We start from the raw sequence: 19,737 nt of genomic DNA, 5'->3' as shown, positions 1-19,737 counted from the left end.
GGAATAATTTAAGATATTATCTCCTATACTCTGAACCCAAATAACTATACGAAATATCTAGATATTACCCGCAATTTATTGTTTTACATTGCTAGTGTTGAATCCATCATAAATGTTAACACCCAATATATGATTTTCTACTTCTCCCTTAAAACAGTATTCTTAATGTTGACTTCATGAGCTGAAGAGTCTTATTACTTACTGGATCTGAAAATATTGTTGCCACAGAACAGTGTACTACCAACTGAGAATTCAGGTAATTAGGTTTTGTTCCTTATGTGGGCTGGGAGGCATTAATTGTTCAGTTAGTGAATGACAACATGATAGATTCCTCAGTCTTTACTGATGAAGTAAATGAAGTAGTGTTCAATTAGAACAGCCAGAGCCCGGAAGGGCCTCCAGTTTGAGGCAAGAATATTGAACAGTTTTATTGAGACTCAGATGACGTTTAGAATATCAGGCCACTACAGGGATATATGCAAAGTATGAGGAGAAAGTTTAGATAACCATATGGGGGCCTTAAAGCCTGCAATAATGGCAGAGGTAGGAATAGTGACTATGTAAATTACTGGATATATGATTTTTAGGATTAGCATGGTGATATAACCAGAGCATTGTCTTATCACCTGGGTACAGCTTCTCATGACCCGTTATAGTCATAGCATTGCCCACAAAAGCCCACCTAACACATCACTGGACATCATGATCTAGGCTATCAGTTTTTGAAAATGTATTATTACTTTGTGAATGTATTTTAAAGTTTAATTACAACATGATGCCATTAAATAAAGTGAAGGAAATTTAAAGTTAGAATAATCCAGAACAATCTAATTCCACAGCCAGTTTCTAATTCCTTGGTGTCTTATTGTCCTCCTATCCTCTAATAGTTTCTTACACTTCACCTTGGCCCCTTTTCTCAAGATTGTGCTTTTTATCATTGTCAATACCTTTATAATTTTATCATTAATTTTATCATTTTAATTTTATCATTATCAATACCTTTATAATTCCTTGTGTGCATGTGGGCATGCTCACACACATACACATGCACAGCCAATGATCTCATTTACACCTTATTGAAAACAAATGGAAGCAGTCAAATGGAAACTCACTTCTTGCACTCTTGACCTTCTCTCTTAGACATAGAAGTGACAAAGTATCCCTACTCTTACCTAAGTCCTTTTACTCTAGACTTAATCCTATCTCAGTTTCTCAAGTAATTCACTCCTGCGATCTTCTTTTCCACCTTCTTCTCATGTCAGGAAACTTCTTTTCAAATGTACCATCTAAACCACATAAAATCATTATAGCTCTAGAAAAGACTATAATAAAAAATAGGACCATGGCTTATTTAAAATATCAATGGCAAAATGATGGCCAAGAAGTTAACTTTTAAATACATGAATGTGGATTGTGGGACTTTAGTGAAAAGATATTCACGTAGAATAAGATCTAGGTGCTGGGGTAAGTAAGAGGCACTGAGAGACTCTTGGTGGATCTTCTTGTTTTCCAGAGAGAACACTTCTGTATATGGCAATGAAAAACTACAGTGCTATCAGTGAGTTCATTCTCCTTGGACTATCTATTGACCCCAATATTCAGGCCATACTCTTTGTGCTGTTCTTTCTGATTTATCTCTTCACTCTGATGGGAAATTTCTTGATGCTGCTGGTGATTAGGGCTGATTCTCACCTCCACATGCCCATGTACTTCTTTTTGAGACAACTGTCCTTCCTGGACCTCTGCCACTCATCTGTCACAGTCCCCAAGATGCTGGAGAATCTACTTTCTGAAAGTAAAACCATCTTTGTAGAGAGCTGCCTGGCTCAGGCCTTCTTTGTGTTTGCCACCGGGGGCACGGAGGCCTGTCTGCTGGCTGTGATGGCCTATGACCGCTATGTAGCCATCAGCTCCCCTCTGCTCTATGGCCAGGTGATGAGCAACCAGCTCTGTGTTGGGATGGTGTGGGGTTCCTGGGGCCTGGCCTTTGTTGATGCTCTCATTAATATCCTCTTGGCTGTCAATTTAGACTATTGCGAGGACCAGACTCTTCCCCACTTCAGCTGTGAGCTGTCTTCTCTCTTCCCTCTGTCTTGTTCTGATACCTCGACCAACTTCACACTCCTGCTGTGCTCCTCTGTCTTGCATTTCTTTGGAACCTTCGTTATGATTGTTTTTTCCTATGTTCGCATTGTCTCCACCATCCTGAGCATCAGCTCCACCTCAGGCAGAAGCAAGGCCTTCTCTACTTGCTCTTCTCACCTCACTACTGTGATCTTGTTCTATGGCTCAGGTTTCCTCAGCTATCTCTTGCCAACTTCAGGCTCCCGTCTGGCGATGATGCTCTCCTTGCAGTACAGCGTGGTCACTCCCATGCTGAACCCCCTTGTCTACAGCCTGCAGAACAAAGAGGTGAAGGCAGCTATGGGAAGAATGTTCAGAAAATATTTTCATTCTCTCATGTAGTAGACAGAAGATTATGACTAAAGGGAGACTGAACTATTATGCTACATGATCAGATAATGGATTTTAAGGAGGGTTTCTTGATTGTCCATGATGCTAGATGCTATAGGGAATACAGTGGCATTTATTTCCTTGAAAATGCTTGTGAAGAGGACAGAAAACTGTTATCTCAGGATGACTCAGGTTCAGTCTTATTCAGGAAAGGAGAAATGAATCGGTCTTCTTTTTGAGGGGTCATTTTATAAAAATGTTGATTTATTTTTCATTTCTATGTGGACATCTATTGCTATTGGTTAATCATTACTCTTTCACACTTTTTCAAATGATTACACCCAAATGCTCAGGAAGACTAGTTTTCTCAAATTGATATGGGTCTGTAAAGTGGGGTGATCTATAATCTAGAATAGGCTAACTTTTCTACCCCTTTCTCCTGACAGTGCATTGAGGCAAGGAGTAAAACCAAGACCCAAGTGAAGTTATTTAGAATCTAACTCTAGGAAATTCAAGTACTTAGCAGGAATAAGCAACAAGAAAAGACAGCATTTGGAAGAGTCGATCTGACTATAGTGCCTAAAGAGTCCATGAAATCTGGCTCCCTTAGCAGTTGTCCTTCCTGAAGTCATATTTTAAACAAATACAGTGACAATAGCTAATTCATTACATTTCTTTCTTTTTTTTTTTTTAGTTTATTTATTTATTTTGTGAGAGAGAGCAGAGCATTTGTGAGTGTGGGAGGGGCAGAGAGAGAGAGAGAAAGAGAGAGAGAGAGAGAGAGAGAATCCCAAGCTGGCTCCATGCTCTCAGCATGCGGGGCTTGATCCCATGAACCGTGAGATCATGACCTGAAATCAAGAGTCAGATGTTTAACCAACTGAACCACCCAGGCACCCCCTAATTTGTTACATTTCTTAACTCAAGCCAAGAAGTGTGCTAAGTTCCTGTGATAGGCAGACTAGTCCCCCAAAGAGATCCTCCTAATCTCTGGAAACTATTAATATGTTAAATGGCAAAAGGGATTGGACAGATGTATAAAGTTATGGACTTTAAAATAGGGAGGGTATCTTGGATTATGCAGGTAGGCTCAGTCTAATCACATGAATCCTTAAAAGCAGGGAAGCTTCTCCAGCTGTAGGCAGGAACAATGCAGCAGAAGGGAAGGTCAGAGATAATACAAGCATAAGATAAACTCAGCCTAGCATTGCTGGCTTTACTCATGGGTGCAGGCTATGAGCCAGAGATTGTATGTGGCTTCTAAAAACTGAGAACAACTACCAGCCAAGAGCCAGCAAAGAAATAGGAACCTCATTTCATGGAATTCATAGAATTGACTTCTGCCAACAAACTGAATGATGTCTCCTCCAGATCCTTCAGGTAATGTCTGTTGGCTTGATTTTGGCCTGTGTGACCAGTGGAATCAATTGAGCCCATTGAGATTCTGACCAGAACTGTGAGATAATATATTTCTGTCATTTTAAGATACTAAGTTTGTGATAATTTGTTATTAGCAGCAATAGAAAACTTTGTATATATTACCTTACCTTTATTATCCTACTTAATCATCTCAACAGGTATGAGATAGTTTTATTTAGTTTTCCTTTACCAGTGAGGAAATGAGGATACTTGCCTGTCCAGGGATTCATAGCAAGGAAATGGTGGAGCTGGAATTTAAACTCTGTAGCTTGAATAGAGTCCATGTTCTCAGTCACTGACTGCCCCTTCCATTCGGTCTATAAGACTCACCGATCCTTTTCACAATTATTTACTACCAGATTCAATTGCTTATAACCAAAGAATGGTAACTCACATCGGTTTCAAAGGCGAGATTAAATCAACTGAACTTTAGTGAAATGCAAAGTGTTTAGAATTAGATATTTGGTTAAAATTTGAAAGAAGAAAATGATTATTATGATACCCTTCCTCTTCTTTTTTTTTTTTTAATTTTTTTTTTCAACGTTTTTTATTTATTTTTGGGACAGAGAGAGACAGAGCATGAACGGGGGAGGGGCAGAGAGAGAGGGAGACACAGAATCTGAAACAGGCTCCAGGCTCCGAGCCGTCAGCACAGAGCCCGACGTGGGGCTCGAACTCACGGACTGCGAGATCATGACCTGAGCCGAAGTCAGCCGATTAACCGACTGCGCCACCCAGGCGCCCCGATACCCTTCCTCTTCTATTTTGTGAATCATCCTTCTTTGTTTTTTCCAAAACTTCTTTTTCTGCCTTTCATCAGGTTATCCACAGTCAGTTTTTGTTTCTTTCAAAGAAAGCAAACTAGTTTTGAAATTGGAATGGAGATTGATTTGTAGACAACAACCCTCAGGGAAGTGAGGATATGTAGAATTAGCTATTGTGCTAAGATGTGCACAATGAAGTGAGTTGTCCTTTCATTTTTTCTTCTCATGATATGTAATTGCCACTCTTAAGACCCATGATTGCCCGAGACTGTGGAGATTGTGCTAAACCTCTGAATAAGGAGGAAGTGCTAAAATTAAGCAAGTCCAAGAGAAGGAGGAATGCCAAGACCACAGGTCTTCTGCTGTCAAGATAATTATTTCATTTCTTGATTTTTGGCCTTAAGGTACAGAATGAACTTCAGGGGATATCTTTCATTTTATAGACATAGAGCAGAGGCTATACAAAATAACTCAGAGATTGATTCAGTGAATTCACTATCACACTAGGTTACTTACGGGAGAATTGGATGTTTATCAAGGAATTGTATCATCTCAATAATTGGAATAATGACATCGTGAAGAATTTGGAGGACCTGGAAAACTGTGAACCTCCAATCTCTCTAAAGCTGCAATGTCTTCCTAAAGGAAGAAAGCTAGTAACTCCTCCTATCTTATATATTCTTCCATGATGCTTCTGTTGAGGCCTAGAATTCAAATCAACATGGCCTGAGAGGTGAAATCAGAATCAGAGAAGGAAAAAATTATACACAGAAGAAATTCATCTATAGTAATAGATGAGTTTTTATCTCCAATAATCTAGGGAACATTTTTGGAATGAATTTTTTTTTTCTCTTAACTAAGGAGTGTATGTTTAATTTCTGTGTAGTGTTATTTTTTGAATAATATTAATTTATTTAGACTTCATCTTACATAAATACCTGAATGGATCATATCATACAATTTTTTTCTTGGTGATTTTTTTTTTATTTTTGGCTTGCCATCCTTTCAACATCTTTTCCTATTTATTCTCCACTCAAGGTAATCCGTGTTAGCCACAGAATATATATCTTTCTTAGTTTTCTTTGGCTTATATAATCATGTTCAAATTTCTGTACACATATTCTGTTCACATATGTATATATAGAGAAGCTTTTCCATCTCTGTTTTAAAAAGTATGTATAATATGATACACATTTGTCTTTTCACATTAATAATTTACAAAACTTACTACATATCAAATGGCATAACTCTAATTCATTTTTTCATGTCAGCATTAAATTCCATCTTATTAATGTATCAGTTTCTCAAACCATTCTCCTACATATGGGCTCACTTTGCTTCCATTAAATTTTTTTTTTAATTTGAGTATAGTTGACATATGATGCTACATTAGTTTCAAGTGTGCAACATAGTGATTCAGCTTCTCTATACCTTATGCTGTGCTCACCACAAGTGTAGCTGCCACCTGTCACCATACAACACTATTACAATATCATTGACATATTCCTTATGCTGTGCCTTTTATTCCTGTGATTTATTCCTTTCATAATTGGAAGTCTGTGTCTCCCATTCCTCTTCACCCCTTTTGCCCATCTCCTGACTCCCTCCCCTCTGGCAAACATCAATTCTTCTTTATTTACAGGTCTGATTCTGCTTTTTGTTTATTTTTTTGTTCATTTGTTTTGGTTTTTAGATTTCATGTATGAGTGAAATCATATGGTATTTGTCTTTCTCAGTCTGACGTATATTGCTTAGCCAAAATATGGAAGCAACTTTGCTTCCATTTTTTTAACCACTACATTTTTGTAGTGGTTAACATGAAATTTAATGTTTTTATTTACCTGGGATTAATTCCCAGAGATAGAATTGTAAAGTGTATATGTATATCTCATTTTAATTGATGTTGCCAAATTGTTTACCAGGTATACTCCACATCTCTACCAGCAAAGCAAGAGTGCCCTTTAAGCCCTACTGAGCCTGCAATGTGTTATAGTTTATTATATAATGATATTTTTATTTCACTGTGCATTCTTCTGATTACTAGGCAATATTAACATCTTTTCACATATTAGTCGACAATTTGCATATGATCTTTCGTGAAGATCATATCCATAGCCCATTTTACTTTTGGCTTGTTTGCTGTTTTTATTAATGTTTTAGAGCATTTCACATTTCAGGTACATTAACCATTTGTCTTCTATGCAGCAAGTGTCTTTTCAGCTCTGTTATTTGCTTTTGTCTTTTTTTTTTTTATGGTATCCTTTCCCATGCCAAAGTTTTTAGTTCTTATATATTCATACATAATTTATTTTCTTCAAACATTAAGTCTCTTTACCCATCTAGGTAAAGATCTACCTCTTAAAAACGGTTTCCTAGATGTCCTTCTTAGACTGTAATTTTTTATATTTTCATTTAAGTCTGTAATCATTTGAAATTCATGTTTGTGTTTGGTGTGAAATAGATGTCTAACTACATTAGGACATGATGGATAACAACTTGTGACAGCAACATTAATAAATGACTCATTCTTTTTCAACTGAACTAAAATAGCAATTGAGTCACACATTAAAATCTGAGGTAAATTTATGGGTTTTAATTTTAATGATGTTCTATTTATCTCTTTTTAAAATATTGATATTTGGCAAGATAATGTTTCTTCAGTATCATCCTCCCCCCGATATTATTCCTTCTCATTCTATTATATATCCTTTATCCAACTTCAAAGAAATACAATTTTGGGATTACAACTGAACTGGCATCAAATTTAAAAAATAGTTTGGGGATAATAGACATGTTAATGATGTTAAGTCATCCCAATAAGAATACCATCCCAATAAGAATATGTCTTTCATTTTGTTCATTGTTTATATCCCTAAATAAAATTTCACAGATTATCATTATATAGGTCCTGTGCCATTCTTCTTAGATATACCCATAATTTAAAAATTTTTCTGTCACTATTATAAATGGGTTTTTCCCCCATTTTTGTTTATAAGCTCTTACTGTTAGTACAGAGAGAAGATGGCAAGTTTTAAATAATTACTGTTGTACCCAGTATAGAAGATACTATGGATTGCATTTGTGTGCATCTCTTCCAATCCTATTCTAGTGTGCAGAAACTAGAAGAGTAACAGCTATATTTGCAAACTCCATTGGATCTAGTTTTAAGAAGCTTTCTTAGGTTTCAGATATATTCATATGAAATGATAATTTGGACCTGAAGCCTCAGGGGACAATGACAAGATGTGGGGTATCCTTTTTTCCAACCTAGATCATGGCAGAGATGGCATGGCTCTGCAGATAGCAGCTGTGGTGAAGATGCCCTGATTTAGTAGCTTCTACAATAGTAGAGACATCTTTTGACCAGGTTGAAAGTAGCATGGCTCTGTGATCAGCTGCAGCAATAGAACTTTCCAAATTCCTAGGCTTTCTGCACCAGTGGCAGCAGCTTTTCCTATTGTGACAAAGGAGTGGTTCTGGGATCTGCATACATTGTTAACTAGGAGATCATTCTAGTGCCTGCTTCTCCAGCCCTTCTTAAAAATTTTCATAAGCAACTGAGACCTCTATCAAATTCCTGTGATTGCAGCTGAACCCAGGTGGATGCAATGAGCCACTGTCCTAAAATCTCTTAACTCTTTTTTCTTTTACTATAATCTCTTAAATTTCCTAGACATGCAAGTATACATCAAAGAACAAAATATTTTATAGTGTTTGTTTCTAATATCCATATAGTAATTTCATTTCTTTTTTTCATTTTGTGAAAACTTCTAAAATAACATTTAATAATGGTGTCAATGAGAATCCCTAGCTTATTCTTGAATTTAACTGAAATTTTTTTAGTATTTCACTTCTGAGATATTATTTCCTATAATATTTCATTTTAGTGGTTTCTATTCCTATTTATTAGCAGTGGGTACATAATTTTACAAATTACATTTCAGCACCCACTACTATTGCCACAGTTTTACTTCTTTTATTCTTTGATATTATCAAAGCAAAAATTGCACTAGATAAAATAAAGAAGCAAAGAAGACTATATTCAAGGCTATTGCAATAGAAAAGAACTGAGTCTGAACTCAACTCCAGTGAAACAAAAGACAGTAGGGGTAGGGTTTTAAGAACTAGGGTGAAGGGGGGAGATCCTGGCCCATCTGTGTTTACTAATTGGCTTTACCCATAGGAAAAGTAAACTTTCATGTATCTTCATGACAGGAGGTAGTTTTACAACTTAAGACCAATGTGTCCTTGAAGTTAGGCTGCTACCCTCCCACAGAATCTTGGGAGATCAGGTGCTTATCTTCCTTAATGATTACATTTCAAAGAGACAGTTCCCAGGTCTTTGGGAAAGACATTCCTGAGTTGTAAAATTGGCAACAGGCCTTTAAAAAGATTACATCTCAAAGATGTAGAGAAATGATTTATGATGACAATTTTTCTCTCGTAAAAGCTCCAAGAAAAGAAAAGTCAGGGGCCTAGAGTCAGGAAAAAGCCCATCTAAAGGTTAGTCAAACTAGGGAAACATTAAGTCATCTTGTTATAATGTTTTTGATAGTAAACTTACTGATATGAAGCCATCCTTATATTTTGGCATTAATCCTTGTTTGATCATACTGAATTTTAGTTTTATACATTGCTACGTTCAATTCACTAATAATTTACTCAGAATTTTTGCATCAATATTAATATAGATATTTTTCTATAGTTTTCTCATTCTCGTTTCTCATTTTACATTAACAGTGCTACAGAGATTGCTCATTGTCACCAAGTATCTATTATCCTTTGTTGCCTCACCACAGAATTACTACAGTTCTTTATCTAAGCACATCTATATGCAGAATAGTTCTTCAACCAGTCTTTCTTGCAGCCATGTATGACCACGTGATTAAACTCAGACCAGTGAGGTAAAACGTTAAAGTTTTAAGAAGTCATCCCTGAAAGAGTATTGTTTCTTGCCTTTTTCCACTTCCTTCTTATCCCTTTCTCCTTGTTGCTTGCAAGAGTGCATTTTTAATGCAGGAACTGGAATACCCATGTTGTCTACTACATGACTTTGGGAATGGAGGCCATTCATGTAAGTACAAATATAAGTTGCTGGGATGCTGAAGACTTTGGCAATAGAGCCATAATAGCAACCCTGAATACTTCCAGACTTTTATGTGACAGAAATAAAATTCTGTGTTGCTTATGCTGCTATCATTTTGGTCTCAGATACTTGCAAATAAATTTTATCTTAAAGAATATAGAATTTGATTCCAGGAAGTAGAGTGCTCCATTTAGCAAAACCTATAATGTGTGGGGTTTGGTGCAGGCAGTCAAGCAACAGGCAGTAAGGATTTAGAAAATGAATGTTAGAAAATCCAATACCCTAGTTAAGTTGTAATAAATTATTTGATCAAAGTTGCATCCATGGTACCTTGAAAGGCAGTCCACATGCTTACTGTCACCATAACATTAGAGGAAATGATAGTAAAAACACAGGATATTGGTGGGTGTTGACTGCCTTCTTCCCATTTCAGCCAAGTCTTATGAGAGATCAATTCTGGCTAGAACTCCTGCCAACAAGCAGAAATTGAAGGTAATACAGTCTACCAAGTTAATTTTTGCCTGCAGTTAACATCTATATTACCTGAGAGTTGTGTAATTTAGAATCTTACAGGAGTGAAATGTTGACTGGTTCATATCTGAAACTGATACAGTTACAAACACTGGCTTTGATGCAACAGCCATGATAGGAGATAAAATTAAATTTCTTCCACACAAAAAGACAAAAACATACTGGAAAAACAATATTTTGAGTGTTGCTTTCTCATTCAAACCCATTGCTTCAGATAGCCTCAGAGTGGCCTAATTAATAAGGGGAGTGACGGAAAAGCAGAGCAGCCTTGCTCGGTAAGATTAAGATAATAGTGTCTTCAGACTTAAAAATCAAGGCTATTCAAGATTTATAACTACGATTACCTACACAGAGAACCGACTGGAAGCCTGCCCTGTAAAAATCAATGTTTGACTGATCCCTAAAGAAAATTCTACACGTTGAAGCCCAATGAAAAGCAGGCAGTGAAGGCTATGAAGATACTAAGAAGGACATTTTCTCCAGTACTCATCTCAGATGTGGCCATGCAAGGTAGTGGAACAAGGAATATTCCTGAGAGCAGAGCTAAATGATAGAAAAATTGATGGATTCAGATCATCCTACTCAAGAGGGGAACTAGGGCTGTCGTGTGCTACAGCAAGCTTACTCCACTGCCAAGGCAGGAGACGTCACAGCTCCTGAGCATATCTGGAAATTGTGACTGCTGTTAAGTTGTTGAAGAAGTCTGTACAGTTTTCCTGTGGAATATCTGCATTCTGGATTTAGCTAGTTTTCTTCCTAGTTGTGTTACTTACCTTGTCCATTGAGCCCACATTTTGTCATAAGAAAAGACTTGAGTCCTTTCTGAAAATCTTCATAAGTGGAGTTGTGAACTTCATGTTGCATTACATCAAGAGAGATATGATGTTTGGTTATCCCACTTTTTTGATGACAAGATAGATCAGTGGGTGCAAGTGATGATGCTTGTATCCCTTCACTGTAAAGTTCTCCAACCTTCTTTTACTTAAAGATGTTTACAAACCACTGATGACAATTGCTTGAAGTAGTTATTTCATTCGAGTTTCCAAACTGGTAATTTTCTTATTTTCTTATTCCTTCTGTGTTTATTAGCTGAAATTAATCTGAATAAAATTAAGTTCTCATATCAATTAGGGTTTCTTTGATTAACCTGAAATACATACGAGAAGTCATGAGAACTACTTTATTTCTTTCCCTTTAATTATAAATTTTCAGTGTAACCTCTATTAACGTCCATTGAGCTTTTTCTTTCAGTGCTTTATCTATTTTTAATTTTTTTTAATATATGAAATTTATTGTCAAATTGGTTTCCATACAACACCCAGTGCTCATCCCAAAAGATGCCCTCTTCAATGCCCATCACCTCCCCCTCCCCTCCCTCCCACCCCCCATCAACCCTCAGTTTGTTCTCAGTTTTTAGGAGTCTCTTATGCTTTGGCTCTCTCCCACTCTAACCTCTTTTATTTTTTCCTTCTCCTCCCCCGTGGGTTTCTGTAAAGTTTCTCAGGATCCACATAAGAGTGAAACCATATGGTATCTGTCTTTCTCTGTATGGCTTATTTCACTGAGCATCACACTCTCCAGCTCCATCCATGTTGCTACAAAGGGCCATATTTCATTCTTTCTCATTGCCACGTAGTACTCCATTGTGTATATAAACCATAATTTCTTTATCCATTCATCAGTTGATGGACATTTAGGCTCTTTCCATAATTTGGCTATTGTTGAGAGTGCTACTATAAACATTGGGGTACAAGTGCCCCTATGCATCAGTACTCCTATATCCCTTGGGTAAATTCCTAGCAGTGCTACTGCTGGGTCATAGGGTAGGTCTATTTTTAATTTTTTGAGGAACCTCCACACTGTTTTCCAGAGTGGCTGCACCAATTTGCATTCCCACCAACAGTGCAAGAGGGTTCCTGTTTCTCCAGCATCTATAGTCTCCTGATTTGTTCATTTTGGCCACTCTGACCGGCGTGAGGTGATATCTGAGTGTGGTTTTGATTTGTATTTCCCTGATGAGGAGCGACGTTGAGCATCTTTTCATGTGCCTGTTGGCCATCTGGATGTCTTCTTTAGAGAAGTGTCTATTCATGTTTTCTGCCCATTTCTTCACTGGATTATTTGTTTTTCGGGTGTGGAGTTTGGTGAGCTCTTTATAGATTTTGGATACTAGCCCTTTGTCCGATATGTCATTTGCAAATATATTTTCCCATTCCGTTGGTTGCCTTTTAGTTTTGTTGGTTGTTTCCTTTGCTGTGCAGAAGCTTTTTATCTTCATGAGGTCCCAATAGTTCATTTTTGCTTTTAATTCCCTTGCCTTTGGGGATGTGTCAAGTAAGAAATTGCTATGGCTGAGGTCAGAGAGGTCTTTTCCTGCTTTCTCCTCTAGGGTTTTGATGGTTTCCTGTCTCACATTCAGGTCCTTTACCTTTTGAGTTTATTTTGGTGAATGGTGTGAGAAAGTGGTCTAGTTTCAAACTTCTGCATGTTGCTGTCCAGTTCTCCCAGCACCATTTGTTAAAGAGACTGTCTTGGGGCGCCTGGGTAGCGCAGTCGGTTAAGCGTCCGACTTCAGCCAGGTCACGATCTCACGGTCCGGGAGTTCGAGCCCTGTGTCGGGCTCTGGGCTGATGGCTCAGAGCCTGGAGCCTGTTTCTGATTCTGTTTCTCCCTCTCTCTCTGCCCCTCCCCTGTTCATGCTCTGTTTCTCTCTGTCCCAAAAATAAATAAACGTTGAAAAAAAAAATTAAAAAAAAAAAAAAGAGACTGTATTTTTTCCATTGGATATTCTTTCCTGCTTTGTCAAAGATTAGTTGGCTGTACTTTTGTGGGTCTAGTTCTGGGGTTTCTATTCTATTCCATTGGTCTATGTGTCTGTTTTTGTGCCAATACCATGCTGTCTTGATGATTACAGCTTTGTAGTAGAGGCTAAAGTCTGGGATTGTGATACCTCCCGCTTTGGTCTTCTTCTTCAAAATTACTTTGGCTATTCGGGGCCTTTTGTGGTTCCATATGAATTTTAGGATTGCTTGTTCTAGCTTCGAGAAGAATGCTGGTGCAATTTTGATTGGGATTGCATTGAATGTGTAGATAGCTTTGTGTAGTATTGACATTTTGACAATATTTATTCTTCCAACCCATGAGCATGGAATGTTTTTCCATTTCTTTATATCTTCTTCAATTTCCTTCATAAGCTTTCTATAGATTTCAGCATACAGATCTTTTACATCTTTGGTTAGGTTTATTCCTCGGTATTTTATGCTTCTTGGTGCAATTGTGAATGGATCAGTTTCTTTATTTGTCTTTCTGTTGCTTCATTATTAGTGTATAAGAATGCAACTGATTTCTGTACATTGATTTTGTATCCTGCAACTTTGCTAAATTCATGTGTCAGTTCTAGCAGACTTTTGGTGGAGTCTATCGGGTTTTCCATGTATAATATCATGTCATCTGCAAAAAGTGAAAGCTTTACTTCATCTTTGCCAATTTTGATGCCTTTGATTTCCTTTTGTTGTCTGATTGCTGATGCTAGAACTTCCAATACTATGTTAAACAACAGCAGTGAGAGTGGACATCCCTGTCGTGTTCCTTATCTCAGGGGGAAAGCTCTCAGTTTTTCCCCATTGAGGATGATATTAGCTGTGGGCTTTTCATAAATGGCTTTTGTGATGTTTAAGTATGTTCCTTCTATCCCGACTTTCTTGAGGGTTTTTATTAAGAAAGGGTGCTGAATTTTGTCAAATGCTTTTTCTGCATCAATTGACAGGATCATATGGTTCTTATCTTTTCTTTTATTAACGTAATGTATCATGTTGATTGATTTGCGAATGTTGAACCAGCCCTGCATCCCAGGAATGAATCCCACTTGATCATGGTGAATAATTCTTTTTATAAGCTGTTGAATTCGATTTGCTAGTATCTTATTGAGAATTTTTGCATCCATATTCATCAGGGATATTGGCCTGTAGTTCTCTTTTTTTACTGGGTCTCTGTCTGGTTTAGGAATCAAAGTAATACTGGCTTCATAGAATGAGTCTGGAAGTTTTCCTTCCCTTTCTATTTTTTGGAATAGCTTGAGAAGGATAGGTATTATTTCTGCTTTAAATGTCTGGTAGAATTCCCCAGGGAAGCCATCTGGTCCTGGACTCTTATTTGTTGGGAGAGTTTTGATACCTGATTCAATTTCTTCGCTGGTTATGGGTCTGTTCAAGCTTTCTATTTCCTCCTGTTTGAATTTGGAAGTGTGTGGGTGTTTAGGAATTTGTCCATTTCTTCCAGGTTGTCCAGTTTGTTGGCATAAAATTTTTCATAGTATTCCCTGATAATTGCTTGTATTTCTGAGGGATTGGTTATAATAATTCCATTTTCATTAATGATTTTATCTATTTGGGTCATCTCCCTTTTCTTTTGGAGAAGTATGGCTAGAGGTTTATCAATTTTGTTTATTTTTTCAAAAAACCAACTCTTGGTTTCATTGATCTTCTCTATAGTTTTTTTAGAATATATATTGTTTCTTTCTGCTCTGATCTTTATTATTTCTCTTCTTCTGCTGGGTTTAGGCTGCCTTTGCTGTTCTGCTTCTATTTCCTTTAGGTGTGCTGTTAGATTTTGTATTTGGGATTTTTCTTGTTTCTTGAGATAGGCCTGGATTGCAATGTATTTTCCTCTCAGGACTGCCTTCGCTGTGTCCCAAAGCGTTTGGATTGTTGTATTTTCATTTTCGTTTGTTTCCATATATTTTAAAATTTCTTCTCTAATTGCCTGGTTGACCCACTGATTCTTTAGTAAGGTGTTCTTTAACCTCCATGCTTTTGGAGGTTTTCCAGACTTTTTCCTGTGGTTGATTTCAAGCTTCCTAGCATTGTGGTCTGAAAGTATGCATGGTATGATCTCAATTCTTGTATACTTATTAAGGGCTGTTTTGTGACCCAGTATGTGATCTATCTTGGAGAATGTTCCATGTGCACTCGAGAAGAAGGTATATTCTGTTGCTTTGGGATGCAGAGTTCTAAATATATCTGTCAAGTCCATCTGATCCAATGTATCATTCAGGGCCCTTGTTTCTTTATTGACCATGTGTCTAGATGATCTATCCATTGTTGTAAGTGGGGTATTAAAGTCCCCTGCAATTACCACCTTCTTATCAATAAGGTTGCTTATGTTTGTGAGTAATTGTTTTATATATTTGGGGGCTCCCATATTCGGCGATAGACATTTATAATTGTTAGTTCTTCTTGATGGATAGACCCTGTAATTATTATATAATGCCCTTCTTTATCTCTTATTACAGCCTTTAATTTAAAGTCTAGTTTGTCTGATATACGTATGGCTACTCTAGCTCTCTTTTGACTTCCAGTAGCATGATAAATAGTTCTCCATCCCCTCACTTTCAATCTGAAGGTGTCCTCAGGTCTAAAATGAGTCTCTTGTAGACAGCAAATAGATGAGTCTTGTTTTTTTACCCATTCTGATACCCTGTGCTTTTGGCTGGCGCATTTAGTCCATTTACATTCAGTGTTATTATAGAAAGATATGGGTTTAGAGTCACTGTGATGTCTGTAGGTTTCATGCTTGTAGCGATGTCTCTGGTACTTTGTCTCACAGGATCCCCCTTAGGATCTCTTGTAGGGCTGGTTTAGTGGTGATGAATTCCTTCAGTTTTTGTTTGTTTGGGAAGACCTTTATGTCTTCTTCTATTCTAAATGACAGATTTGCAGGATAGAGGATTCTCGGCTGCGTATTTTTTTCTGTTCATCACATTGAAGATCTCCTGCCATTCCTTTCTGGCCTGCCAAGTTTCAGTAGAGAGATCAGTCACGAGTCTTATCGGTCTCCCTTTATATGTTAGAGCACGTTTATCCCTAGCTGCTTTCAGAATTTTCTCTTTATCCTTGTATTTTGCCAGTTTCACTATGATATGTCATGCGGAAGATCAATTCAAGTGACATCTGAAGGGAGTTCTCTGTGCCTCTTGGGTTTCAATGCCTTTTTCCTTCTCCAGATCAGGGAAGTTCTCAGCTATGATTTCTTCACGTACACCTTCAGCACCTTTCCCTCTCTCTTTCTCCTCTGGAATACCAATTATGCCTAGATTATTTCTCTTTAATGCATCACTTAGTTCTCTAATTTTCCCCTCATACTCCTGGATTTTTTAAATCTTTTTCTCAGCTTCCTCTTTTTCCATAATTTTATCTTCTAGTTCACCTATTCTCTCCTCTGCCTCTTCAATCTGAGCTGTGGTTGTCTCCATTTTATTTTGCAGCTCATTAATAGCATTTTTTAGCTCCTCCTGGCTGTTCCTTAGTCCCTTGATCTCTGTAGCAATAGATTCTCTGCTGTTCTTTATACTGTTTTCAAGCCCAGCGATTAATTTTATGACTATTATTCTAAATTCACTTTCTGTTATATTGTTTAAATCCTTTTTGATCAGTTCATTAGCTGTCGTTATTTCCTGGAGATTCTTTTGAGGGGAATTCTTCCGTTTTGTCATTTGGATAGTCCCTGGAGTGGTGTGGAACTGCGGGGCACTTCCCCTGTGCTGTCTTGAATAACTTGCCTTGCTGGGTGGGGCCGCAGTCAGACCTGATGTCTGCCCCCAGGCCGCCGCTGGGGCCACAGTCAGACTGGTGTGTATCTTCTCTTCCCCTCTTCTAGGAGCGGGATTCACTGTGGGGTGGTGTGGCCCGTCTGGCCTACTTGCACACTGCCAGGCTTGTGGTGCTGGGGATCTGGCGTATTAGCTGGGGTGTATAGGCAAGGTGCACAGGGGCAGAAGGGGCAGGCTCAGCTCCCTTTTCCTTTGGAAATCTGCTTCAGGAGGGGCCCTGCGGCACCGGGAGGGAGTCAGACCCGCCGGAGGGATGGATCCTCAGAAGCACAGCATTGGGTGTTTGTGTGGTGCCAGCAAGTTCCCTGGCAGGAACCGGTTCCCTTTGGGATTTTGGCTGGGGGATGGGCGAGGGAGATGTTGCTGGCCAGTGCCTTTGTTCCCCGCCAAGCTGCGCTCTCTTGTCCAGGGCTCAACAACTCTCCCTCCCGTTGTCCTCCAGCCCTCCCGTTCTCCAAGCAGATCTGTTAACTTACAACCTTCCAGAAGTTAAGTTCCACTTGCTGTCAGAACACACTCTGTCCTGCCCCTCTGTTTTTGCAAGCCAGACTCGGGGGCTCTGCTTTGCCAGCGGGCAGACTGCCCCTCCGCCCAGGCTCCCTCCTGCCAGTCCGTATAGTGCACACCGCCTCTCTGCTCTTCCTACCCTCTTCCATGGACCTCTTGTCTATGCTTGGCTCCAGAGAATCCATTCTGCTAGTCTTCTGGCGATTTTCTGGGTTATTTAGGCAGGTGTGTGTGGAATCTAAGTGATCCGCAGGACACGGTGAGCCCAGCGTCCTCCTACGCCTCCATCTTCACAGAAGGTCCCCTTTCAGTGCTTTATCAATTGATTGGTTGAATAATTGATTGTCCATTAAATCATGTCTTTTTATATATGCAGTGTGTTTTAATCAATTTCAGTAATTATTTTTCACTAAAATATTCTGTTCTTGGCCTGTGGTCTTGTTGCTGTATCCTTCTGATGATCATAATAGGTTTGATGCCTCCTTTACTTTCTGGCACCAAAAAAAAAAAAAAAAAAAAAAATCAGATTTTTTTTATGTGTACATTTTGCCCTAAACCTGTAATCAGCCATTTTTCTAAGGAATTCTGCTTCCTTTAATGGTATTTAGAAGCCAAAATCAGGGTACCATAGGTGATCATTACTACTTTATCAATACTTCTAGGCTTTTTCAATAGAGCCATTTAAAGCAAAACAAAAGGTAACAAGTTCACAAATATTTCTGTTTATTTTATTTTATTTTATTTTTTCTTCATTTATTCTAGTTTTTTAATTTATGGTTTTAATATAATATATTGTCAAATTGGCTTCCATACCACACCCAGTGCTCATCTCAACAAGTGCCTTCCTCAGTGCACATCACCCACTTTCCCCTCCCCCCCCAACCCCCATCAACCCTCAGTTTGTTCTCTGTATTTAAGAGTCTCTTATGGTTTGCCTACCTCCCTCTCTGTTTGTAACTTTTTCCCCCCATCCCTTACCCCATGGTCTTCTGTTAAGTTTCTCAGGATCCACATATGAGTGAAAACATATGGTATCTGTCTTTCTCTGCCTGACTTATTTCACTTAGCATAATACCCTCCAGTTCCATCCACGTTGCTGCAAAAGGCTAGATTTCATTCTTTCTTATTGCCAAGTAGTATTCCATCATATATATAAACCACATCTTCTTTATCCATTTGTCAGGTGTTGGACATTTAGGCTCTTTCCATACGTTGGCTGTTGTTGAAAGCACTGCTGTAAACCTTGGGGTACATGTGCCCTTATGCATCAACACTCCTGTATCCCTTGGGCAAATTCCTAGCATTGCTATTGCTGGGTCATATGGTAGTTCTATTTTTAATTTTTTGAGGAACCTCCATACTGTTTTCCAGAGCGGCTGCACAAGTTTGCTTTCCCACCAGCAGTGCAGGAGGGTTCCCGTTTCTCCACATTCTCGCCAGCATCTATAGTCTCCTGATTTGTTCATTTTATCCACTCTGACCGGCATGAGGTGGCATCTCACTGTGGTTTTGATTTGTATTTCCCTGAAGAGGAGTGACATTGAGCATCTTTTCATGTGTCTGTTGGCCATCTGGATGTCTTCTTTGCAAAAGTGTCTATTCATGTCTTCTGCCCATTTTCTAACTGGATTATTTGTTTTTCGGGTGTAGAGTTTGGTGAGTTCTTTATAGGTTTTGGATCATAGCCCTTTATCCAATATGCCATTTGCAAATATATTTTCCCATTTCGTTGGTTGCCTTTTAGTTTTGCTGATTGTTTCCTTTGCTGTGCAAAAGCTTTTTATCTTGATGAGGTCCCAGTAGTTATTTTTACTTTTAATTCCCTTGCCTTTGGAGATGTGCTGAGTAAGAAATTGCTGCGGCTGAGGTCAAAGAGGTTTTTGCCTGCTTTCTCCTCTAGGGTTTTGATGGTTTCCTGTCTCACATTCAGGTCCTTCATCCATTTTGAGTTTATTTTTGTGTATGGTGTAAGAAAGTGGTCTAGTTTCATTCTTCTGCATGTTGCTGTCCATTTCTCCCAGCACCACTTGTTAAAGAGACTTTTTTTTCCAGTGGATACTCTTTCCTGCTTTGTCAAAGATTAGTTGGCCATACATTTGTGGGTCCAATTCTGGGTTCTCTATTCTATTCCATTGGTCTAATGTGTCTGTTGTTGTGCCAATACCATACTGTCTTGATGATTACAGGTTTGTAGTAGAGGTTAAATTCTGGGATTGTGATGCCTTCTGCTTTGGTTTTCTTCTTCAGTATTACTTTGGCTATTTGGGGTCTCTTGTGGTTCCATACTAATTTTAGGATTGTTTGTTCTAGCTTTGAGAAGAATGCTGGTGCAATTTTGACTGGGATTGCATTGAATGTGTAGATTGCCT

The 19,737-nt window shown here is 38.4% G+C and overlaps 1 protein-coding gene across 1 annotated transcript; it reads left to right on the top strand.

Moving 5' to 3' along the window:
- Window positions 1-1,530: 1,530 nt before the first annotated feature.
- On the top strand, window positions 1,531-2,466 carry LOC115518690 (olfactory receptor 8S1-like). The gene has a single exon (XM_030322247.1). It carries the CDS (start codon window positions 1,531-1,533, stop codon window positions 2,464-2,466), a length of 936 nt encoding a protein of 311 aa, XP_030178107.1.
- The last annotated feature ends 17,271 nt before the right edge of the window (window positions 2,467-19,737 follow it).

The sequence above is a fragment of the Lynx canadensis genome, chromosome B4 (genome assembly GCF_007474595.2).
Source record: "Lynx canadensis isolate LIC74 chromosome B4, mLynCan4.pri.v2, whole genome shotgun sequence".
Lineage (NCBI taxonomy): Eukaryota > Metazoa > Chordata > Mammalia > Carnivora > Felidae > Lynx > Lynx canadensis.
This window is presented reverse-complemented; position numbering and strand designations above follow the sequence as displayed.

Coding starts and splice junctions, on each gene's coding strand:
- LOC115518690 (XM_030322247.1), top strand. CDS start 1,531: ATGGCAATGAAAAACTACAGTGCTATCAGTGAGTTCATTCTCCTTGGA.